Source organism: Natrix helvetica (genome assembly GCF_964273705.1).
Source record: "Natrix helvetica genome assembly, chromosome: 1".
NCBI classification, from domain to species: domain Eukaryota; kingdom Metazoa; phylum Chordata; class Lepidosauria; order Squamata; family Natricidae; genus Natrix; species Natrix helvetica.
The window spans coordinates 341,567,178-341,592,267 of record NC_138548.1 but is presented as its reverse complement, the minus strand read 5'-3'; the positions used below and the strand labels follow the sequence as shown (position 1 = coordinate 341,592,267).

The 25,090-nt window shown below is 44.5% G+C and overlaps 1 protein-coding gene across 7 annotated transcripts in view; it reads left to right on the top strand.

Annotated features, from left to right (window-relative positions):
* Nucleotides 1-367: 367 nt before the first annotated feature.
* The window catches only part of TTLL3 (tubulin tyrosine ligase like 3), a 58,427-nt gene continuing 33,704 nt past the window's right edge, over nucleotides 368-25,090 (top strand). For 5 of the 7 annotated variants that reach the window (XM_081947437.1, XM_081947436.1, XM_081947433.1 and 2 more), the window contains exons 1-10: nucleotides 368-459; nucleotides 3,470-3,554; nucleotides 10,987-11,053; nucleotides 11,612-11,707; nucleotides 16,474-16,586; nucleotides 17,358-17,532; nucleotides 21,596-21,648; nucleotides 22,573-22,701; nucleotides 23,365-23,479; nucleotides 23,747-23,875. In XM_081947437.1, coding sequence (XP_081803563.1) covers nucleotides 3,549-3,554; nucleotides 10,987-11,053; nucleotides 11,612-11,707; nucleotides 16,474-16,586; nucleotides 17,358-17,532; nucleotides 21,596-21,648; nucleotides 22,573-22,701; nucleotides 23,365-23,479; nucleotides 23,747-23,875 — 883 coding nt within the window. In that variant the 5' untranslated portion in view covers nucleotides 368-459; nucleotides 3,470-3,548. Of the gene's footprint in view, nucleotides 460-3,469; nucleotides 3,555-10,986; nucleotides 11,054-11,438; nucleotides 11,708-16,473; nucleotides 16,587-17,357; nucleotides 17,533-21,595; nucleotides 21,649-22,572; nucleotides 22,702-23,364; nucleotides 23,480-23,746; nucleotides 23,876-25,090 lie in introns of all 7 variants that reach the window. The other 2 variants (XM_081947435.1, XM_081947434.1) reach the window with 2 other exon arrangements.

Genomic DNA, 25,090 nt, shown 5'->3' with positions numbered 1-25,090 from the left:
CCCTCTTTGTGTGTGTGTGTGTGTGAGAGAGAGAGAGAGAGACAGACAGAGACAGAGCAAAAGAGAGAGAGAGGGAGAGCAAAAGAGCAAAAGAGCAAAAGAGCAAAAGAGAGAAACAGAAATAGAAAGAATGACTCTGTGTGTGTGTGTGTGTGTGTATTTGAGAGCTGCTAGTTATGAAATGTGCTATTTCTCCTCAACCCTCTTCATTCATCGCAATGACTTTGCGGTGTACCGGAATGCATCACCCGTTCAATCCTAATCCTAATAATAAATAAATAAACCAATTAAAATGAGGAGAGGGCAAAGTGAGCCTCCTCCCCGCCCAGCGGCATCTGCCCGGGCGCTCTTAGTTTCCATAGAAACTCCAAACAGCCTCCTGGGAGTTATCTATGGGGAAGGAGCTGTCCGGACCCGCATCGGCGGGAAAGGGAGAGTCAGCTTCGGAGTCCCGTCCTGGTTCGTACTGCAGATCTCCAGCCTTGGCGGGGTGGGCGTAGGAGGGGTGACGAGGCGCGCGACCCTGGCGAAGAACCCGGGATACTTTTGGAAAGCTAGAAGGTTCCAACCTGCGCTAGAGAGATCTATTCTCCCTCCCTTCTCTCTCCCCTTTGGCGGCCAGAGAAGTGCCCTTGGCACATGCTCAGAGGCACTCTTCCCCTCGGTCATCAGTGCAGATGGTTGGGGTTTGAATCACGGTTCAAAGCCGTGGTTTCATGCACGAAAGGAATTGGGCTTTAGTGGGAATGTGCTGCCTTATTTGTGATGTGAATAGTTTAAAGTTGGGTAAAATTCCTAGTTATGGAAGTGGTTTCCATTTTGGAGGGTGGTGGTGGTGGAAGAGACTGGATAATAATAGCTGCGGTGGGCGGGAATGCATTGGCATGAGGAAGTGCAGGGTACACACAGGTAGTTGTGCACACTGGGACTAAATTAAGGAGTGCTTCATTTCTAAATCAAATTGATTTGCAAACTGCCCTCTGGCTCTCTTGTGATTACTGTGGCAGCTGGGATTACTCTGAAGTCAAGGAAAAAAAGGTGTTAATAAATCCAGCGCAGCAAATACAATGAGTTCAGTTGGGGCACTGGTGCAAAGCTTTTGACAATCTGTCAGTGGCTGTGGGTGTATTTGTTAATTTCTGATGTGTGTGTCTCTCTTTTTTTTAGAAGTTCGAGGTGGTGTAATGAAAAATCACCCCTCAGTTTTGCTCACAATAACCTTGTAAAGGTTGGTTAGATTGAGTGGCAGTGATTGGCTCAAAGTCGCCCATTGGGTTCTGTGGTTAATTTGAAACCTGAATCTTGGTTTACTTGATCTCAGTCCAGCCTCCTAACCACTGCACCTCAATGGCAGCCAAATAGATCCCTCCATGTTCTCTGCAGGAATAGTCTAAATATCCTTGGGCCTAAAAGTGTGTAGCTTTCCAACAAGGGCTTTTTCAAAAATATTCTTTTATTGAGCTCTGGTTCACAACCTTTTAATAGTTTTAAATGCTTCAACTCTGGAAGTTTTTAAGAAGAGATTGGATAACCATTTGTCTGAAATGGTATATGGGGTTTCTTGCCTAAGCAGGGGTTTAACTAGAGCAGAGGTCACCAACTGGTGGTCTGTGGACTACTGGTGGTCCAAGAGAAAATTTTGGTGGTCCACAAAAAATTATTTGCATTTTTTATATTGCACTACATCAGGGGTCCTCAAACTACGGACCCTGGGCCGGATACGTGCAATTAACACTTGTGTTGCTGCAGAGAGTCTCCCCTTTCTGGGTGTCTCTGTGTGAGTCGGAGAGGGGTAGAAATTCTGACTTGGGGTCTGCTTCAGCCTCCTGGTGCAAAGTTTTGGGCGAAGGCTGGAGGGAAGTGCCACTGGTGGCAAAGAGCCAGAGGGCCTTGTTCCAATGGGACTGCATCATGGCCTAGAACTGGCTGACCATCCCAGCGTGCTGAGCCTCCAGGCGCTGGTACCGGGTCTTGCACTCCCGTAGGTCTTCCCTCTGCTTGGAAAGCCTATGCTCGTAGTCCTCAGTGATGTGCTTCTGCTGAGCCTCCTTCCTGCTCAGATACAATTTGAACTGAGCTGTTTTCTAACTCTTTCTCGTAATGGCTGCTTAGCTCCCGCAACTGCTTCCTATTGGGGCCTGGGCGGGGAGGGGAGGAGTGGCTGGGAGGGGAGGGGCGAGTAGAGTCAGGTGAGGCGCACCTTGATGTGAGTGACATTGAGTTGGCCACACCCACCCAGTCACATGATCACCTAGCCACACCCACCCACCCAGATCAGATTAGTGGTCTGCGGGATTTAAAATTATGAATTTGGTGGTCCCTGAGGTCCGAAAGGTTGGTGACCCCTAGACTAGAAGACTTCCAAGGTTCTTCCAACTCTGTTATTCTATTCTAATAAGTCAGTTTGGTGTAGTAGTGGTTAAGGCACCAAGCTAGAAACCAGGAGACTGTGACTTCTAAACTTGCCTTAGGCACAAAGTCAGCTGGATGTGTTTGGGCCAACCACTGGGAGATTGTGAGTTCTAGTGCTGCTTTAGGCATGAAAGCCAGGTGGGTGACTTTTAGCCAGTCACTTTCTCTCTCAGCCCCTGTTAAAGAAGAAGAAAACAATGGCAAACCCCTTCCAGAAAACCTTGCCAGGAAAACTGCAGGGACTAGCTCAGGCAGCTACCAGGAGTCAAAAACTGGCTTGAGGGCACAATTAGTCCTTGATTTACAACAGTTCGTTTAGTGACTGTTCAAAGTTACAACGGGCACTGAAAAAGTGAACCTATGACCGTTTTTCACACTTACGACTGTTGCAGCAAACCCAGTGGTCACGTGATCAAAATTCAGACACTCGGTAACTGATTCATATTTATGACGGTTGTGGTTTCCCATGGTCATATATGCAGGAGTGAAATCCAGCAGGTTCTGGCAGGTTCTGGAGAACCGGTAGTGGAAATTTTGAGTAGTTCGGAGAACTGGCAAATGCCACCTCTGGCTGGCCCCAGAGTGGGGAGGGAATGTGGATTTTGCAGTATCTTTCCCCTGTCACGCCCACCAAGCCACATCATGCCCACCAAGCCACGCCCACAGAACCGGTAGTAAAAAAAAATTGAATTTTACCACTGCATATATGGATCACCTTTTGCTACTTTCTGGTCAAGTCAATGGGGAAGCCGGATTCATTTAACAACAGTGTTACTGACTTAATAACTGCAGTGATTCACTCAACAGCTGTAGCAAGAAAAATGGTGTGGGCAAAATTCACTTAATTGTCTTGCTTAGCAAGATGCATTTTGGGCTTAACTGTGGCTGTAAGTCAAGTAGTACTTGTAAACAGACACACACAGACAAAGACAAAAACAGTGAGTAGCTGCCTCAATTATAATGCAGATTGGGCTGGCCCTAAGTGATATATGGGGTAAGTGATGTGGATAAATTAGATGGCACATTGTAACGGTGAGCTGTCACTTGTCCTTTCCAGGTGGCTGTGCAGTGCGCCATGACTGACGTACCTGGTAATTGTGAGTTGCTGTACAGACGGTGGATCTGGCACCTAGAATATGCAGGTGAATTGAGAAAATAGTGTGTGCCAAATATTATGATTACAGCATTTTGATGTCATGAATTGAAGGTATCATTTATGTAGGTCATCAAGGACTCTGTGCCGATTTCTAAATGAAAGCATCAATGACAGATGGGGGTACTTTTGCACGAAAACGTCTGGCAAAGAATAGTTTGCCATCTCTCTAAATAATTATATAAGGTATAATTTGATATACAAAATAAGTACGGAATCATTTCTGGTGAGATGGGTGACGATATAAATTTGAAAAACAAATAGTTATTTCTACTATCAAGCTGCTCTCATAATTACAAATATTTTCCTAACACTCAAACAGAATGTACTTTCAGTGATTTGAGTTCCATTGCTATTACGTAATGCTCTTTTAAAGAACTGCAGTTTGGTTCCACGCCTTACTCTTATTTTTACTTATTTACTAGAACATTTATATTGCCGCCTATTCGCACGTGGCGACTCAAAGCGACTTACAGGGGATATAAAATCATCACATATATATAAAAAATAAAACCAATAAAAGAAAATAATCAAATAATAAATTAATAAAATAATATAATAGCCCCCAGCCCATCAGTCCGGTGACAACACATCACATAAGGCATTTAATGGGCTCCATCCCACTCTGGGTACCCCAGGTCTTCAGCATCTTCTGGAAGAATGGGGGGCCATTCTAATCTCTTGGGGGATGATGTTTGTTAAACAGGCATTAGTACAGTGGTGGGTTCCGGATCCCGTTGCAACTGGTACCGTTGCAACAGGGCCCGGCGTCCTCCACATGAACCCGTGCAGCATGCACGTACATGTGTGCAGCGCATGCATGCATCTTACCATCCAGCGACGCCTCCGTGACGCTCCAGCTGCTCGGCGGAACATTGTGCAGGCACCATACGCGCCATGCGCGGAAGCACCCAAGAGTTTAAAGACAAGTAAGGAGCGTGGGCAGGCGGGTGGGCTCCAGAGCACCGTACTAGAACGGTACCCGGTGCTCCGGGCAGGCTCCGGTACGCCCGTACCGGGGCATACCACCTGCAACCCACCACTGCATTAGTAGATGGCAATAATTATAATGCTTTCATTCATTCTTCTGTTTATTTTAATTAAATACCATCTGCAGTATTTGCAATACCATTTACATTTCTGAATGTGTTCAGGTAACCTAGATTTACTCCCTGTTGTTCAATGACCATTAGAAAAAAATCAGAACACCAAATACAAGTTGGGCGGATGCTGTCTTGTGGATGACCCTCACTCTGTCAAGGACCTTGGAGTACTCATTTCCAATGATTTCAGTGCCAGAGCTCACTGTAACAGCATTGCCAAAAAGGCATTAAGAGTTGCTAACCATAATTTTGCAAAGCTTCTTCTCCAGTAATATTGTATTGCAAACTAGGGCATATAAAACCTTCGCTAGACCTATTCTCGAATACAGTTCATCTGTCTGGAACCCGCTTTCGCTCAATACTGGAAACAAACTACTACCCCCCCCCCGCACGAATTAATGATAAAAAAACCACTGGACTGCGCAGAGATTGACAAATTAACCCTAAAATTAAAAGATAAAGAGGAATCGGAATATTATGAAATCTGGAATAATTGGTATGAATGGTTAGAAAACAAGAAAAACAATTAAGCCAAAAACAATATATATAAATACGTATAGAACTGTGTATAAAAGTATGTAAATATAGAAGCGGAATATTATAAACAGGTATAGATAAGATGATATAACAAGGTACAAATGTTAACATAATGACTGTAATATATGGTGAAAAGAGAAAAACATGTATAGATAAGACGATATGACAATGTACAAAATGTTGACGTAACGATTGTAACATATGATGAAAAGAGAAAAACAATAAAAAATTACTAGGCAAAAAAAAGAGAAGAAGAACAGGTAACTGAAGGCAGTCAGGGATTAAAATAACAAATCACAATAAACAATCATCTGTCTGGAACCCGCACTGCATATTAGACATTAATACAATTGAGCGAGTCCAGAGATATTTCACGAGAAGAGTCCTCCGCTCCTCTGCTCGCAACAGAATACCTTATGCCACCAGGCACAAAATTATCTGCTACAACATCCTACCTGTCAATGACTTCTTCAACTTCAACCGCAACAATATATGAGTACACAATAGATACAAACTAAAGGTAAACCGCTCCAAACTCAATTGCAGAAAATACGACTTCAGCAACAGAGTGGTCAGTGCCTGGAATGCTCTACCTGACTGGTTTCATCCTCAAACCCCCATAACTTTAACCTTAGACTGTCTACCTTAGACTTGACGTAACCTTAGAGTTGACCTCACCCCATTCCTAAGAGGTCTGTAAGGGGCGTGCATAAGCGCAGCAGAGTGCCTATCATCCCTGTCCTACTGTCCCCACCTAAATTACAACAGCCTTGCAAAGGGTGCTTTATGATTCGCAAAGCCCTTGCAGCCGTCGTAAAACATTGTTCTGACACACGCATGTCACATGTCTGCATTTTGGGTGCTTCACAATCTGTTCGCATTTAGGACTGGTTGCCAAGTACTCCGTGATCCTGTGATTGTCAGTTGCGATCTTCTCTGTCGGCTTCCGCAGAAAGTTAATAGGGAAGTTGGCGGAGAAGTTGCAAGCTGCTGCCAACAGGTGAGAGGACGCCTTCTTATCTCTTGGGGCTGGCTGGAAGAGCTGTTGGCTGAGGGGAGCTCACATCCTTCCATGGGGGTGCAGAAATGAAGCTTATGAACATTTCCTACCCCACCACGCCCAGGAGGCCTCAGCCAGTTATAGGGCTCCACAGGGAGCATAAATTGCAAGAACTTTCCATATGATTATGAGAATGTCACCCATTTACATTAAGTCCATGCTAGCATTGATTGAGTGTACCTGTGAGTAGCTGCAGAGCAATGCGAAGTTAAATGGAGCATTTTGCGCACACTGCTGGGGTCTGTAGCCGGATGAGACCTCCAGGGTCTGGTGGTGTGGGGAGTAGGCTGAGGCCTCCAAGGCTTTCCCTACCTTTTGAGGCATCTCCATCAGTGGAGGATTCCTACCGGTTTGGCCTGCTTTGGCCAAACCGGTAGTGGTATGGCGGCCTAGGTCGCTGGAACCAACGGCGACCGAGGCCTGCCATGCCCCTGAACTGGTTCCCCAGATGCCGCCGTGGGCGGTGCCATCTTGTTTTTGAGTTCTGCACATGTGCAGAACAATTTTAATGGAATTACGTAAGCTTAACCACTACAGCTGGGAGAGTCGAGATTGTGCTCTTTGAGCGAAGCGGTCACATGGGCCATGTCACTTAATGACCGCTTTGATCAATGTTCAATATTCTGGTTTCAATTGTGGTCGTACGTTGGGGACTACCTGTACTTCTAGCATACTGGTGGAACTCCTCCACTTTTTCCACTGCTTCTGTTCCTTTTGAACAAATTGTACACTTCAATTGCTATGTTCCAAACATGGGAGCCATCCTAACAGGTCACAGTTACATTTATGAGTCATGTGTCTTTTTGTACTAGGAATTCAATCTCATCTTATTTATTTGCCATAATTGAGGCATTAGCGTATTTTTTTTAAAAAATGGCCGTGAACCTTATGTTCCAATGTTCTTTCTGGTTTTTTTTTATTGAGTGGTTAATGTTTCATAACCACAACATTCTTACTTTCTTCTACAGCGCATTAGACTTTAATTTTGATATTTCTTTCTGGTTTTTCTTTCAACTCTCACAGGATTCAGTTTCAAGCCCTCTTGAAAAATTCTCTTTATATTTGGCCAGGTATATTTTTACCAGACCATGTGTGCTTCAATCTATCTTGTCCAACCATCATTCAGATAATTTAAATCAGGGTCTCAGAAAGTAAATCTCCCTAGTTGTAAGGAATGAAGTTGGGGGGTAATGTTTCCTAGCCAGAGAGTACTGTTATTACAGGCTTCTTGTAGACATCTAGAGAGGATACCTAAGCATCCACTGAGTTGGAAAAAGAGGAGGAAAACCCCTAGCTTGGTACTAATAAAGGAGAATATTTGTAGCTCAGGGTTGACATGAAGGCAGTGGTGAAATTCAATTTTTTTTACAACCAGTTCTGTGGGCGTGGCTTGGCGGGCGTGACAGGGGAAGAATACTGCAAAATCTCCATTCCCTCCCCACTCCTGTGGGAAGGATATTGTGAAATCTCCATTCCCACCCCACTCTGGGGCACAACCAGAGGTGGTATTTGCTAGCAGGTGCTAGGACACTGCTAGCACTGATGATGTTATCTAGTTTGGGTAATGAAACGTCTGCAAGAAAACAAACTCGCTCAGAGAGCACCAAGCACTTTTTGACTTGGCTTTTATAATGGTATCTTCAGTGGTGGTATTCTACTAGTTTGGACCGGTTCACCCGGACCGGTAGCAGAATTGGCGGCTGGCCCCGCCCACCCATCCCGGCTCTATGGCATCCCATTTAGGCACCTTTTTTTTAGCAAGAGCGCATGCGCAGAAGGTTGAGCGCATGCGTGGATGAGGACACGGTCGCATTTGCGAACCGGTAGGGAAGGTAAGTGAATACCACCCCTGGGTATCTTGGTACTCATCCTTGATTGGCTCAAGGAGGCACAATGAGTACTCAAAACAATGAGTGCCAAACAAAATTTTCCATAAGGAATAATGTAGTGAGTCACAAGACAGCTGACACCGATATGTTCTAGCTTGTGTGTTGAGTACCAAACAAGCAATAAGTACTGTGATGAAATTTTCCCGTCAAAATGTGTTTGAGTAGCAAATTCGATGAGTTTCAAAGCAATTGAGTACCAAGGTATCACTGTATAGACTTTGATTTTTGTGTACTACCGTGGGCAAGTCTTTTATGTATATGCGGCATCATTTTTGTCTGCTAATGGAGCATTCTACTGATAAGGAGCTGTGGTGGCACGGTGGTTAGAATGCTGTATTGCAGGCGAACTCACTGCTCACAACCAGGAGTTCAAGTTTGACCAGCCTTCCAGCCTTCCAACATCAGTAAAATGAGAACCCAGATTGGGATAATATGTTGATTCTGTAAACTGCTTAGAGAGGCCTGTAGAGCACTATGAAGTGGTATATCCTTGTCCCGACAAAAACCCTTTTTATTAATTTACTGTGAATTTTGCTCATTCACATCCAACAACTTGCCGGTTCCCCGAACTACTCAAAATTTCCGCTACCGGTTCCCCAGAATCTGTCAGAACCTACTGAATACCACCTCTGGAGAAAAGCTACTCTTTTTAGAGTGGAAGAAATGGTTTTCGTCTTTCCCTTGTTTTGGCAATAGACTAGCCTTATAATCATGCTGTTTGCCTGTGATCACATGAGTTTCCATACGCCAGGGGTGTCCAAACTTGGGAACTTTAAGACTTAAGCATGGCTGGCTGGGGAATTCTGGGAGTTGAAGTCCACAAGTCTTAAAGTTCCCAAGTTTGGACACCCCTGCCATACGTAGTTTGAACCCCTGAAGTGAAGTGAGAATAGCTGGCTTTTATGTACCACTTGAATCCATGTTTCTTGCAGACAGCAAATATCATGAAGTTATGTGTTCAGTCAGCACATGTTTGTGTTTCATAATAGTGATTTAATAGGAACAGTGATTCTTCTGTTTATTTGACACAGCTGCCTCCCCTCTAATCTTCATGGACTACTCATTTTTTACTTCCTCGGCAATTTCTTTCATTTTTCATTTTTCATTTAAATGCTTGAAGCCTTTTCTTTCTGCAAAGGCATCAAACCTGTTCTAATGTCAGAAGTCCAAATCTTCTGCATCTTGTTGTGATTGTCCTTATCATCCCTTCTTTGTCTTTCGCTAGATCTCTTCCTTGTCTGTTTCCTCCCACAATTCATACTATAGTGCCTCCTGCGGTCTCATATAGTTTCATCCCCTCTTATGACCAGATGTTGTTTTTCATTGCTCCAATCCTTTTTATTCAAACACCACAACACATTTGCTGTTGCCCCCCGGTTTCCAATCAGCCTGGAACATGAACAAGCCTCAAATGTTCCATGTCACAATTGTAGCCTCACTTGTTAGCTTAACTTTTGTTTCTTCGGTTATCACTAGGAGAAAGCCCTTTTAATTTTACTTTACTTTAAATCTTCCAAATTGGTAGATTTAGTAACTTTGGTGAATGCCCGCAAAAAGAGCATGGTTAAGGACTCCATTTTAAATTTGTCCACCAAATTCCATTTCCAGACTCTTTCCCTGTATTCTCATTGATTGAAAGCTGCTTCCCTCCCAGTGTTAACAGGTTGGAAGAAAAACGAATGGTAGTCCTCAACTTACCGCCTAGCCCAAAATGTATGTTAAAGTGAGAAATTTGTTATGTGAGCTTTGTCCCATGTTACGACTTTTCTTGCCTTTCTTTCTTACAGTTGTTAACTGAATCACTTTATGTAAGGCAGGGGTGTCCAAACTTGGGAACTTTAAGACTTGTGGACTTCAACTCCCAGAATTCCCCAGCCAGTTGAAGTCCACAAGTCTTAAAGTTCCCAAGTTTGGACACCCCTGATGTAAGGGGAAGGATACTGCAAAATCCCCAGCTGAGACTCAGGAGGCAGAGAATAGATGGGAGGGTGGGGGGCAGTCAGTGGTGGTATTTACCGGTTCTCTGAACTATTCAAAATTTCTGCTACTGGTTCTCCAGAACCGGTCAGAACCTGCTGAATACCACCTCTGCCGCCTGGGCTCTGGTGTCATTTTTGATGTTTGGAAAGTGACACTGAGGACTGTCGGGAGAGGTCCCCTTCATGGAATATTCTCTCAAGGGACCCCCAACTAGGACCCAATTGTAACGTATTTCAAAACCAGTCAGGCCTTCTGCTCCTCATCAACATTTCTGTCATTTTGTGCCCTGTTTGATGTTAAATGAGGCGGTGCGACGGCTCAAAGGTTAAGATGCTGGGCTTATCAGCTGGAAAGTTGGCAGCCCAGGTTCGAGACCTGGACACCACACGATGGGGTGAGCTCCCATCCTTGCCTCAGCTGCTGCCAGTTTGAAAGCATGCAAATGCGTGTAGATAAATAAGTACCACTTTGGTGGGAAGGTAACAGCGCTCCAAGATGTCATGCTGGCCATATGACCGCAAGAAATTCTTTGGACAGCACCGGCTGAATGGCCTTAAAATGGAGATGAGCATCTCCCCCTACAGCCGGGGAGAACTAGCAGAGTAAAATCCACAGGATTCCTTTACCTTTTTTATGTTAATTGTTCACTCTACACTGGAATAGTGAATTTTATTTTAAATCTTTTCTGTTCTATTAATTATACCGTATTTGAATGAATTCAATGTTCTATATATTTGGGGATTGTTTTAAAAATGTTTTTAGAGATTTTCAGTTTTTTAAAATAGTTTTCCAATCTATCCAGAGAACTTTGGATAAACAAAAAAATTAATACATAAATTTTATTTCTTCCAGGCAGGCCTGAAGTGTAAAGGAGAAGGAGATAATGACACAGAAGGGAGAAAAAGACTTAGAAGAGGAGGTGAGGGAGCAGCTCCTCCAACTTAAATTAAGATGTATTGATTGCTATACGTATTGGTTTGCTAGATTTCTACCTTGCTTTTTTCTCAAGGACCTTGAAGCAGCCTCCTTAAGAAAATCCTTCCATTTTTTCTCTCTCTCCACCACAATAAGAATTGTTTGGGTTCAAATTCCGTCAGCCTGTATCTGACAAATGGGGAGGAGGGGGGAAAATGGGATATGGCCTTCAAACAAAGTGACTTTGAGTGGCGTACAGCAAAAAAGCAAACAATGAAACCCCTAAATCCCCCAAATCATATATTATTAAAAATGCTGTACATGGGCTGGGTACCTTTGGGGGATTTTTTTTGTTTTTTAAAATCCTAATTTGAACTTGTTTGTTTCAGAACAGTAACAAAGATTCTTTGGGGACATCAATACTTTGGTTCAGTTTTTTTCATCACCACAGGAGGTGGAATGGCTCAAGGCCTTCTTTTTTATATATGTGCAGTAGAAACATTCTTTGTTCCAATGCAAACATTTACCTTTTTTTAAAAAATCTTTATCTAAATGAGTTCAGTTAGTAGATTAAAGCCGGATGGAGATGTGTCCTGCAGTGTCGAATCTATGCGCCAGTCGTCGACTGCATCACATATTAGCAGATATAAGTCAGAAGGTAAGTGGCCAGATCCTATTTAGTATGAGCAATGGAAACTACAGGTGTGAGGCTCCATTCAGTAGTAATGCCTGGGTTAGGAAAAGGCCAAAGATGCTAGAAGCTGGTGCCCTTAGAAAAAGCTTTAAAGTTTTAGGCTGCTCTTTCTCTACGTCAGTCACCACATTCTGATTAAGAACACCAGGAGAATTCTGTTGAATTAAACCCATGACTCACCCTGGCTCTGCATTCTATTTTTCTATCAGAGGGTGAGTAAAAACACTGGCTTCTGCCTGTTTTTCGCACAAATGGTTGCCGAAAGCAGGTTGCTTTTGATCTTGGGGGTAAATACATAATCAGCCGAGGGTTTGGTAGCTTCTTTTTAGACTCTCAAAGTTTGTTTAAAAAGCATAAGCTTTGGTGAACTGTAGTTTGTTTCATCAAATGTATAGAATGGGCTACGCCAGAAGTGTCAAATTCGATTTCATTGAGAGCCACATTGAGAGTTGCGTTTGACCTTGGGGGACTGGGGTGGGGGTGGCCAGGATGGGTGTGGCCAGCTCAATGTCACTCTTGTCAGGGTCTCAGTGCTCTGCCAGCGAAAACAGGCCCCCGTGCTCTGTTTTCGCCTACAATGACCTCCTGAAACCCTTTGCCAGTGAAAAGCTCTGCCAGCGATCTTCTGCCAGCGAAAACAGACTCCAGAGCTCTGTTTTCCCTCCCAAGCTCCAAGGTCGCGTGGGCCAGTCCTTTGCTGTTTCCAGGGCAGCCCCGCTGGTGAGATCTAAGTACCCCATGGGCTGGATCTGGCCCTCAGGCCTTGAGATTCACACCCCTGGACCAGGGGTTAAAATTCAGCAGGTTCTGACAGATTCTGGAGAACCGGTAGCGGAAATTTTGAATAGTTCAGAGAACCGGCAAATACCATCTCTGGCTGGCCCTGCCCCCATCTATTCTCTGCCTCCCGATTTCCAGCTGATTGGGAGGGAATGGGGATTTTGCAGTAACCTTCCCCTGGAGTGGGGAGGGAATGGGGATTTTGCAGTATCCTTCCCCTGCCACGCCCATCAAGCCATGCCCACAGAACCGGTAGTAAAAAAAGTTTGAATTTCACCACTGCCCTGGACTAAGTGATGCAGAATTTAAATCAGGATGAGATAGAGAGAAAACAAGGTGGTTAGGCAGATAGATTACATGTGAGACAGACTACAATGCAGTTAGTCCTTGGTTAACCATAATTCAAAGTTAAAGCAGCACTGAGTAAGGTGACTTATGATGGGTCCTCATAATTGAGGCCATTGCACAATCCCTACACAGGTCGTCCTTGACTTATAGCAGTTCGCTTAGTGAGCGTTTGAAGTTACAACAGCACTGGAAAAAAGTGACTTATGACTATTTTTCATACTTATGACCATTGCAGCATCTCCAAGGTCACAAGGCTTACATTTGGATGCTTGACAACTGACACGCATTTATGACGGTTGAGTGCTCCGGGGTCATATGATCCCCTTTTGCAACATTCAGACAAGCAAAGTCAATGGGGAAACCAGAGTCACTTAACAACCGTGTCACTAATTTAACAGCTGGAGTAATTCGCCTAACAACTGTGGCAAGAAAAGTCGTAAAATGGGGCAAAATCCACTTAACACATTTCTCACTTAGCAACATAAACTTTGGGCTCACTTGTGGTCATAGCTACCTGTAGTCACATGATTGTAATTCAGGTGTTTGGCAACCAGCTCACAATTACAATGATCGCAGCGCCTACCATCATATGACCCTTTGTCACCAATCCAACAAGCACGGAGATCACAATTGCCAATCGCATGATGTCATGCCTAACAAGCACACAAAGGATTTGCTTAACAACCGCCACTGGAACTGGTTTTACAAACACTCCATTTGGCGACAGAGGGTCCCTGTCCCAATTACTAATGTTAGCTCAGAACTACCTGCACAGTATCAATAAACAATTGTAATGTGGTAAAGATCCATTATGTTTGTTGAGACCCTTCTGAGATAATGTCATGGTTCCGAGTAATGGTCCCAATCAATTGAGGACTCTGAGGCTGTAGCTTTTCTCAAAGATCTTTATTGGGTCCATCATATTGGCACGTTCAGGTGTGAATCCAACTCTAAATATTTCCTGCGGCTTGGTATAATTAGAAGAATAGATATCCCTCCCCCCACCCAGTGCCATAGATCACGTTGACCTACCAGGTAAGTGGCGGACTTCTCAGCTGCTCCCTCCGGCTGTTATGAATGCTCGTTGAGATGACCTTGGTTCCCACCAGCCATATCGCTGTTATGTCTGGCACATTAGAAGAAAACATTTCACACTCCATGTCAGGGGAAGTTCCACCCTGAACTAATGAGGTGTGGATCGTTGGCTTTCCAAGCAGCATATTTCCGAATAAGCAGAAAATAAAACCCGAAAACATATTCTAATAAAAAAACTTTTAATATAAAATAAAATAAAATACAAATCTTGCTAATGCAAATAACTACCTTTCTGCAGAGTTAGGTCGCTCACCCTCTTGGCAGGCGAACAGAGATCAGAAGGAAAGGAAAGAATGTGTGATGTATTATGTGACATGCGCAGTAAATCATTGTCAGATAAGAAACAGTTCAGTCTACTGTATAACTCAGAATATAAGCACAAGTTGGCAAACCAATTAACGCAGTGACACTCCATTGGTCCCCTCTCCCCCCATGTGTATGACAACTAAGAAGCAAAGCAAAGGGAATATGGCTTCAGATTAAGTCGTTTAATCTAAGAGTTAGCAGATAGGCTGAAAGCTTTTGACATATATGCGTTGAGCAATCTTGTTTAATTAAACTGGTAAAGTTTCTTTTTTCCAAAATGGCATCTTTACAGAATACAGAATAACAGAGTTAGGAGAGACCTTGGAGGCCTTCTAGTCCAAACCCCTGCCCAAGCAGGAGCTCCTATACCAGTGATGGCGAACCTATGGCACGCGTGCCACAGGTGGTAAGCGGAGCCATTTGTCAGGGCACGCGAGGCGCTGCCCTGTCAGCTGGCCAGCGCGCGCATGCTGAGTTCACCCTTTTTAAAGCCATTTTTTCCCCTCCTCAGGCTCCAGAGGCTTTATAGGAGCCTGGGGAGGGCGAAAAGAGCCTCCCCTGACCCCCCGGAGGCCCTCCGGAGGCTTCAGGGACCGTCTGGAGGCTTCCCTGAAGCCTTCAGAGCGCTCAAAATGACCCTCCGAGCAAACCGGAAGTCACTTCTGGTTTGCTCGGAGGGTCGTTTTGAGCGCTCCGAAGGCATCAGGGAAGCCTCCGGACGGTCCCTGAAGCCTTCGGAACTCTTAAAACGACCCTCCGAGCAAACCAGAAGTGACTTCCGGTTTGCTCGGAGGGTCGTTTTGAGCGCTCCGAAGCCTCCGGACGGTCCCTGAAGTGTCCGGAGGGCCTCTGGGGGAGGGGAGGCTCTTTTCACACACACCCCAGGCTCCTATAAAGCCTCTGGAGCCTGGGGAGGACGAAAAAAGCATGTAAAAATGGGGGGAGCGCCTGTTGTGTGCGCATGCTCACTGGGGGGATCGTGCATTGCATTATGGGTGCGGCACGCCTGCACACAACCCCCCTGCGCTTCCCCCACTTGTGGCACGAACCAAAAAAGGTTCGCCATCGCTGTCCTATACCATTCTCTTCTAATCTCTCCTTTAAAAAACCAATCCAATCTTTAAAATCTACAATGGAGTATCCTGTGAAACTGAAATGCTTTTACATTACTTTGTCCTTGTTTTGGTCCATCCCATTATCCAGTTCATGGGGTTCTAATTGCTTCCTTCATTGGTTAGTAACTTCCTTAGTTGGATGTCAGCAGCATCCTGATATCACCCAGTGGTGAGATCCTGCCAGTTTAACAACCGGTTCGGTGATCGCATGTTTTGCGTGCGCAGTTTTAACAAAATTTACCTTCTACCTTACTTCTAGGGAGTAACACAGCTGAGAGGATATACCATATTTTTCGGAGTATAAGACACACCTTTTTCCCTCAAAAAAGGAGGTAAAAGTCTGGGTGTGTCTTATACACTGAATATAATATTTTTGGCCTCCTGAAACCCTGCCCTCTTCACCAAAATGCAAAGGGTTTGGGAGGCTTGTAGAGTGCTCTTGGGGGCTGGGGAGGGCAAAAACGAGCAAAAAACAGACCATTTTTGCTCATTTGTGCCCTCCCCAGCCCCCAGGAGCATGCTACAAGCCTCCCAAAGCCTATGCATGCCCCCCCCTTTTTTTTTGCAAAAAATGGGACTTTTTTGCTCATTTTTGCCCCTCCAGCCCCCAGGAGCATTTTGCAGGCCTCTCAAACTCTCTGCCTGCCTGTTGTTGTTTTTTTTACAAAAAAATGAGGAATGCAGAGGGTTTGGGAGGCCTGCAGAGTGGGAAAACTTATTTTAAAATTTACCTCTTCAAAATCTTGGTGCGTCTTATACTCCGCTGCATCCTCTACTCTGAAAAATATGGGTAGATCAGTAAAACACAGGGGCGGGCCCACCTGATCGTCAGAGCTATTAGTTCGCCCAAACCATCCGAACCGGCTGAATCTACCCTTGATATCACCCCAAATTCCAGATAACCTCTCCTGTGGTTTTGCTGTACATAAGCGATGAACGATGCGTGGGACAACATGGAAATATACAAGGCAGTAACAGTCAGCAGCTCAAATGTCAAAACTGATACTAGTCCCATAGCATGAAAGGAGCTTGGGAGTTATGAAGCTAGGAAATCAAATTTTGTTTCTTTCTTCCACCCCTTCCTAGGATATACAGCTCCACTGATAGATGGGTGCACACAACGCAGCATCAATGTCACCTTTTCTTTCAATCCAGATCGCCTCAAGCAAGCCAGACAGTATGTGGAGAGAGCCATCAAGGTAATGACATCGACTGAGTTTGTCTCCCTAGGTCACCTTCCCTAGATCAACCTCAGCGTGCAGAGAACAGCAACAGAGGTGATTAGGGGACCGGAGGCTAAAACATATGAGGAACATAGGCAGGAATTGGGTATGACTCCAGTTTCATGAAAAAAGGGATCAGGGGTGACAAGATAGCAGTGTTCCAATATCTCAGGGGTTGCCACAAAGAAGGAGGAGTCAGCTTATCTTCCAAAGCACCAGAAGGCAGGACTAGAAACAGTGGGTGGAAGCTAATCAAGGAGAGATGCAACCTAGAGCTAAGGATACATTTCCTGACAGCGAGAACAATTAAGCAGTGGAATGGCTTCCTTCCAGAAATTGTGGGTGCTCCCACACTGGAGGTTTTTAACAAGAGATTGGACAACTATTTGTCTGAAATGGTATAGGGCAGTGATCCCCAACCTTTGCGGCATGGCAGCCTGGCGGGAGAGAGAAAGAGGGGAGCCAGGCCCGCCGTTCGCATAAGTCGAGCTGCGCGTGCACACTAGCCTGCCACTTGTGCAGCCCCGTTGCGAAAAGGCCGTGGCCCAGTAGTGGGTAATGGCCCAGAGGGACCCCTGGTATAGGGTTTCCTGCTTGAGCAGGTGGTTGGACTAGAAGACCTCCAAAGTCCCTTCCAACTCTCTTATTCTGCCATTGAAACCTTTCCTTTGTTTTGGAACATTGCCACTCCGTCTTCCTCCTGCAGTGCCAAGTAGCTCACCCTCTAATTCTCCTGCCAACTCATAGCAAAGGAAGATCTTCATGGTCCATGGTCCGTACCCCATCATCCGAAGGCAGCTTCTTGTCAGAGGCTGGGTGGAGAGGAAGTTCCCAAAGATGTCGAAAGTTGTCACCAAGCGGGACCGTTTCCCTGATGGCGAAGCTGATGAATATGGTGATGACAGTGATGTAACTGATGACGGTAAGACTCAACCAGGGGTGAAATTCAGCAGATTCTGAAAGGTTCTGGAGAAACGGTAGTGGAAATTTTGAGTAGTTCGGCAAATGACACCTCTGGCTGGCCCCAGAATGAGGTGGGAATGGAGATTTTGAAATATCCTTCCCCCAGGAGTGGAGAGGGAATGGACATTTTGAAGTATCCTTCCCCTGGAGTGGGGAGGGAATGGAGATTTTGCAGTATCATTCCCCTGGAGTGGGGTGGGAGTAGAGATTTTGCAATATCCTTCCCCTGGAGTGGGAAGGGAATGGAGATTTTGCAGTATCCTTCCCCTGGAGTGGAGAGGGAATGGAGATTCTACAGTATCCTTCCCCCGGAGTGGGAAAGGAAAGGAGATTTTGCAGTATCCTTCCCCTGGAGTGGGGAGGGAATTGAGATTTTGCAGTATCCTTCCCCTGGAGTGGGGTGGGAGTAGAGATTTTGCAATATCCTTTCCCTTGAGCGGGGAGGGAATGGAGATTTTGCAGTATCCTTCCCCTGGAGTGTGGAGGGAATGGAGATTTTGCAGTATCCTTCCCCTGGAGTGGGGAGGGAATGGAGATTTTGCAGTATCCTTCCCTTGGAGTGGGGAGGGAATGGGGATTTTGCAGTATCCTTCCCCTGGAGTGGGGTGGGAGTAGAGATTTTGTAATATCCTTCCCCTGGAGTGGGGAGGGAATGGGGATTTTGCAGTATCCTTCCCCTGGAGTGGGGAGGGAATGGGGATTTGGCAATATCCTCCCCCCAGAAGTGGAGAGGGAATGGGGATTTGGCAGTATCCTTCCCCTGGAGTGGGGTGGGAGTAGAGATTTTGCAATATCCTTCCCCTGGAGTGGGGAGGGAATGGGGATTTTGCAGTATCCTTCCCCTGGAGTGGGGAGGGAATGGGGATTTGGCAATATCCTCCCCCCAGAAATGGAGAGGGAATGGGGATTTGGCAATATCCTCCCCCCAGAAATGGAGAGGGAATGGGGATTTGGCAGTATCCTTCCCTTGGAGTGGGGTGGGAATAGGGATTTTGCAATATCCTTCCCCAGGAGTGGGGAGGGAATGGGGATTTTGCAGTATCCTTCCTCTGGAGTGGAGAGATTTTGCAATATCCTTCCCCTGTCACACCCACCAAGCCACGCCCACAGAACTGATAGTAAAAAAAATTGAATTTCACCACTGGATTCAAACCCTCCCTCCAACCCCCATTGGATTCCTTGGGCTTTTTGTTTTTGTTTTAACCACTGCTTAAGCTTATTCTTTTTGCAGACTGACGTGTACAACTGCTTTTTTTAAAGAAGGGAAGATAGCACTTAGCAATAACACTTGGACCTATATACCGCTTCACAGTACTTTTACAGCCCTCTCTAAGCGGTGTACAGAGTCAGCCTATTGTCCCCAACAATTTGGCTCCTCATTTTACTCATCTCGGAAGGATGGAAGGCTGAGTCAATTTTCAGCCCCATAAGGATCGAACTCCAGACAGTGGGCAGAATTAGCCGGCAATATTGCATTCTAACCACTGCGCCTACATAGTTCTTGGTTTACAAAAATTTGTTTAGCGGCCATTCAAAATTAGAATGGCACTGAAGAGAATGATTTACAACCGATTCCTTGCTCTTAGGACTGTCACAGCATCCCCGTGGTCACATGATCAGAATTTGAGCGCTTGGCAACTGGCACGTATTTACAACGGTTGCAGTGTCCCAGAGCATGGGATTGCCATTTGCAATCTTCTCAGCGGTTTTTGACAAGAAAAGTCAATGGGAAAAGTTGGATTTGCTTAACATGTGCGTGATTCACTGAACAACTGTAGTGATTCATGTAACAAAAAGGGGCCAAAAAGATCATAAAATTGGGTGCAACTCCCTTAAAACCACCTTGCTTAGGAACAGAAGTTCTGTTTGCAATTGTGGTCATAAGTCAAGGACTACCTTTATGTCCCTTGATGTCTATGGAGATTCTCAGTCATCCAGGTCATGGTTGACCCAAAGGTGCTTTTTCAAGAGGCAACTGGACTTTCTTGTTTTTCTTTGAAGACGTTTCACTTCTCATCCAAGAAGCTTCTTCAGCTCTGACTGGATGGTGGGGAATGGAAGGATTTATATTCCTTGCAGACAGGTTGTCATTTGCATTATTTTAGCGAATCATTGAGGATAAAATACCCAGATACAAACTGAGCCAATATGGTATACGCTATATACAATGCAGTGAGCCATGTGCAGATCAGTACATTGGGGAAACAAAACAACCACTTCATAAACACATGGCACAACATAGGAGAACAAACCCATCAGGACTAAATGCACTTCTGCATTTAAAAGACACAGGCCACTCTTTTGAAGACTACAAAGTCCACATTTTGGAGAGAGAAGACCACTGGTTTGAAAGAGAGGTCAAAGAGGCCATATATGTCAAAATTTGAACAGCCCTCTCTCAACAGAAGGGGAGGGATACAACATCAACTATCTCCATTCTACAACACAGTCCTTTCAACAGTTCCAAGAAGGCTCCACACCCACTTGCACCACTCAGGTGACCCTGATGAGACAAATAAACCTCCAGGTGACCTTTAAAACCCGCTAAAAGAATACAAATGACCAGCTGTCTGCAAGGAGTATTAAATCCTCTCGTTCCCCACCATCCAGCCAGAGTTGAAGGAGCTTTCTTGGATGAGAAGCAAAACCTCTTCAAAGAAAAACCAGAAAGTCCAGTTGCCTCTTGAAAAAAGCACCTTTGGGACTTTATGTCCCTTCGTATTAAATGATTTTATGTTTGTTTAACAAAAAAGAAGTAAAACACCACTCAAGGTCTGATGAATTATGCAGGCCAAAGGTTGTTTGGAAGGGCATTCTGTAAGCATGTGCTAATGCTAAAATACCTCCCTCGCTGTAGAAATAAATTTCACTTTGGAGAGAGAAGTGTGTTGGAGAAGGATTGTTTGTTTGTTTGTTACATCTATAGCCACGTAAAAAAGAAAATACACCTTTGAGTTCCATAGTTTTACATATCAGAACATAGTGTTGGAAGGAATATCCATCTGGTTCAGTTCCAAGACGGGAGAAAGGCATTACAGACAAAATGGAGGCTGGAGACTGATTGGAAAAAGGTCCATTTATGGATGAAGCAGAAGCACAGGGGTGGTTCTGCACAGCTGACCACATGGAGTTGAGAGTTGGGGTATTTATGCCTTCTCTTGAGCTTTGCACTTGAACTTCCTGTTCCTATGCAAGAACATGCATTCTATTGGTTGTTGTCAGAATCCCATGGGGCCATGTACAAATCTTCAGAGTTTTGTCTGAGCTATGTTTGGTTGAAGTTTGGACTGCTGATGCAATGGCCTTAGGAGATTGTGCAATGTGATGAGCTCTGCTGCTAGATGGTAGTAGGTTAATCCTATTATGTCCTGGAGGGTCATGTCTTAATCCCTTCACCTTGGAGCTGAAGGTCTTTTGTTTTGTTGATAGGCTGACCCAATCTTTCTCAATGGGCACAAAATGTCTGCTGGGGGGAGGGAGCTGGGCTCTGAGTTTCTGTCTCCCTTAAGACTTTTATTTCTCTTTTAGGGGAAATATTTTATTCTGCCTTTTAAAATATTTCTCAAAATGTTTCATTCTTCTAGAAGGAAGGTAGCTTGCCACAATAGTAAAAATCATCCAGTCCTTAGCAGTTTTTTTTTAAAGTAGGCAAATGCAACCTCAAATGGACCTGACCTATTACACCATGTCATCATTCGTTTTTACAAATTTTGTTTTACAAAAAGAAATCCAAAATGGGGAAAACGTGTGTGAATAACTAAGAACACCTGATGATTTAGGGACACTGCAACTGTCATAAATATGAACCAATTATCAAGCATCCAAATTTTGGTCCACGGATGGGGGATGCTGCAAGGGTCATGTGTGTGGAAAAAAAATGGCCGTAAGTCACTTTTTAAAGTGCTGTTGTAATTTTGAAGAGTCACTAAATGAAGAAGGTGGCAAGTCGAAGACTACCTGTATGTCTGTTTTACGACAGCTCTTTCTTTCTAATTCTTATTCATTTTGTTTTCATACTACAGATGAGGATGAGGAAGATGAGCAGGACGATACTGACGGTATCTATAACCTCATGGTTAGTTTGGGTTACCAGAGTGATCTGCCCTTTAAAAACTTCATTTTATTACTGTGTATTTGTTCCATTTTCCTCCCCTTTCCTAAAATAGGAGCAGTCTACTTGGTTCTCCCTTTCCCATCAAATTTATTTTGCACAGAAGGCCTGAGAGGTAAGCCGCTTTAGAGGGCAAACAGACCCCAATGGTATCATAGTCCAATGGGACTCTCTTGACCCAACTCACAACATCCTTTGATCGCATTCATGTAACATGCTTAATTTGATTACTGGATTTAATGGGTTAATCCTAGATTTACACAATATATTAAATAATAAACCAAACCAACCAACCAGCGGTTCCCAACCTTTCCAGTTTGGCAGACCAGCCGCGGGTGGGGGGCAGGGAGAGGGGCTGGTTCTGTGTGAGTGGCAGGCGTGCACAAGTGAGAGTTGCCTGCTGCTTGTGCAAATGGAGCTGCATGTGCACATGTGCTCACCCATTGCTTGTGTGGCCCGGTTCCAAACAAGCTGCGGCCCAGTAGTGGCCTGCAGCTCTGAGGTTGGGGACTCCCGCACTAAGCCACAAAAACCTAACTCCTGCTAAACCAGCGATTCCCAAGCTTTCCAGTTTGGCAGACCAGTGGAGGGTGATGTGATGGGACTCCTGCGCTAAGCCACAAAAATCTAACTCAGATCAGAAATTCAAATTTAGTATGCTGTAAGGAATGGAGTTGCTGAGCCTTTATCCATCTATGTGTGTTTATAAATGCAGCTTCTCTCTTCACTTGACACTTGTTTATTATGAATTCTTACAATTACTTGCCATTCATCGAACCCTTTACTATCCCCTAATGATTTTCAAACGATTTTGACATGGTTTCTGATGATTACACTTCTGCCCTTTGCCTTTACCCGCTGCTCCTTTTTGCCCTCTTTCATTGGCAGTCAAGGTTGGTTCGTAACCAGATCCCTTACTTCATCTGGACCAATCGGCGAGATGTGATTGATTGTCGCAGCCTGCGCAAGGACCAGATGATGAATCACTATGCCAAGGCAGGCACCTTCACTACCAAGGTGAGCAGAGGACCATTACATAAACATCTGGACCCCACAGAAGTATGTATTTGTTAAAGAGTTCTGGTGGCGCAGTGGTTAGAATGCAGTATTGCAGGCTAACTCTGCCCATTGCCAGGTGCTCGATCCTGACCGCTTCAAGGTTGACTCAGCCTTCCATCCGCCTGTAGTCAAAACACTCCAGACCAGATTGTTGGGGGCTGACCAGTGGTAGGATTCAGCCAGTTTGCACCTATTCGGGAGAACCGGTTGTTAACTTTCTAAGCAGTTCGGAGAACCGGTTGTTGGAAGAAATCTCATTTTGTTTTTTTCCACTTTACAGGGCTAATCCTGTAAGGAAGGCAGGAAGCAAACATTCTGGTGGTGTTTCTAGCCTAATCTTTATTGCCCTGCTTACAGAAACTGCTTCCCTTATTACATTGCAACAGCTAAGGCGAAGTGCCCATCGACGTGAGTGACATTGAGTTGGCCACGCCCACCCAGTCACATGACCACTGAGCCACGCCTACCCAGCTGGTCATTAGGGCAGAGAACTGGTTGTTAAATTATTTGAATCCCACCACTGGTCTGAGTCTGTAAACCGCTTAGAGAGTGCTGTATAAAGCACCGTGAAGCCATATATAATTTTAAGTGCTCTTGCTCTTGCTATATCTTCTCTCTCAGGTAGGGTTGTGTCTTAACCTGCGTAACCTGCCATGGTTTGACCAGGCTGATGCAGATACATTTTTCCCACGGTGTTATCGTCTTGGAGCTAAAGATGAAAAACATGCTTTTATTGGTAAGAAGCCTTCACAACAACCGGTCGGCAGCAGTTTGTTCCCCACCGGCCAGATAATCACAGTGGTCAGTAGATTAATTAGAAAAATAGACAGAATCTCCCAGGGAAAGAGGAAAAAACGTCCCATCTTACACATGAGAGTTGCATGTCATTTGCCAGCTATGGCTTGTGCACCAGTGCTGTTAAATTCTGAGGATGAAGCAAGCTTAGAAGCTGAAATAGCTGCTGGGCTAGGAATTACACGCCTTTCTGCTTTTTTTATGGTAGAGGACTTCCAACTCACTGCAGCCAGGAGCCTTCTCAAAATAGTGGTGAGACGATACTGGAAGAAGCCGACTTTCCTGACAGCGTTGGATGAAAATCAGAATGAGATCCTAAGTGGTCGAGGCTCTTCAGGTGGGTGCAGCTAGTAGAAAACCTGGGGGAATTAAACAGTGGTGAAATTCAAATATTTTTTTTTAATAAAATCTTTATTTTCAGACAAACGCAAACACAGAACACATATAATAATACAATACAATACAATAGCAGAGTTGGAAGGGACCTTGGAGGTCTTCTAGTCCAACCCCCTGCCTAGGCAGGAAACCCTATACCGTTTCAGATAAATGGCTATCCAACATCTTCTTAAAGACTTCCAGTGTTGGGGCATTCATAACTTCTGGAGGCAGGCTATTCCACTGATTAATTGTTCTAACTGTCAGGAAATTTCTCCTCAGTTCTAAGTTGCTTCTCTCCTTGATTAGTTTCCACCCATTGCTTCTTGTTCTGTCCTCAGGTGCCTTGGAGAATAGTTTGACTCCCTCTTCTTTGTGGCAACCCGAGATATTGGAACACAGCTATCATGTCTCCCCTAGTCCTTCTTTCTCTTAAGCTAGACATACCCAGTTCCTGCAACCGTTCTTCATATGTTTTAGTCTCCAGTCCCCTAATCATCTTTGTTGCTCTTCTCTGCACTCTTTCTAGAGTCTCCACATCTTTTCTACATCGTGGCAACCAAAACTGAATGCAGTATTCCAAGTGTGGCCTTACCAAGGCATTATAAAGTGGTATTAACACTTCGCGTGATCTTGATTCTATCTCTCTGTTTTATATAACATAAAAGCCTCTCCAACTACACACAGCGTGTCGATTGGTTACAAAGTCTTTGTCACATATTGACACTCAAGATATCTTTGTATACATTGTTATTATGCTTCCTCCTGTTCGAAGTCATTCAATTATTTTAGCATTGATAACATTCTCTAATAGTTTCCAATTTTATGTTTTTTCCCCATTATTAGTATTATCAATCTAATATACATGTATACAAATTGTTATAATTATTAAACATCCATTAAGCCTAGCTATTATTACATCCTTTCAACATAAGGCATATTAAATTTAAAGTAAATTTATATTATGACATTTTATTACATCATCCTGAAATCATCCAATGATATTACATCTTTATATTCTATTCTATATAGCCGTGATGGCGAACCTATGGCACGCGTGCCACAAGTGGCACACGGAGCCATTTGTCAGGGCACGCGAGGCGTTGCCTTTTTAAAAGCTATTTTTCACCTTCCCCAGGCTCCAGAGGCTTTATAGGACCCTGGGGAGGGCGAAAAG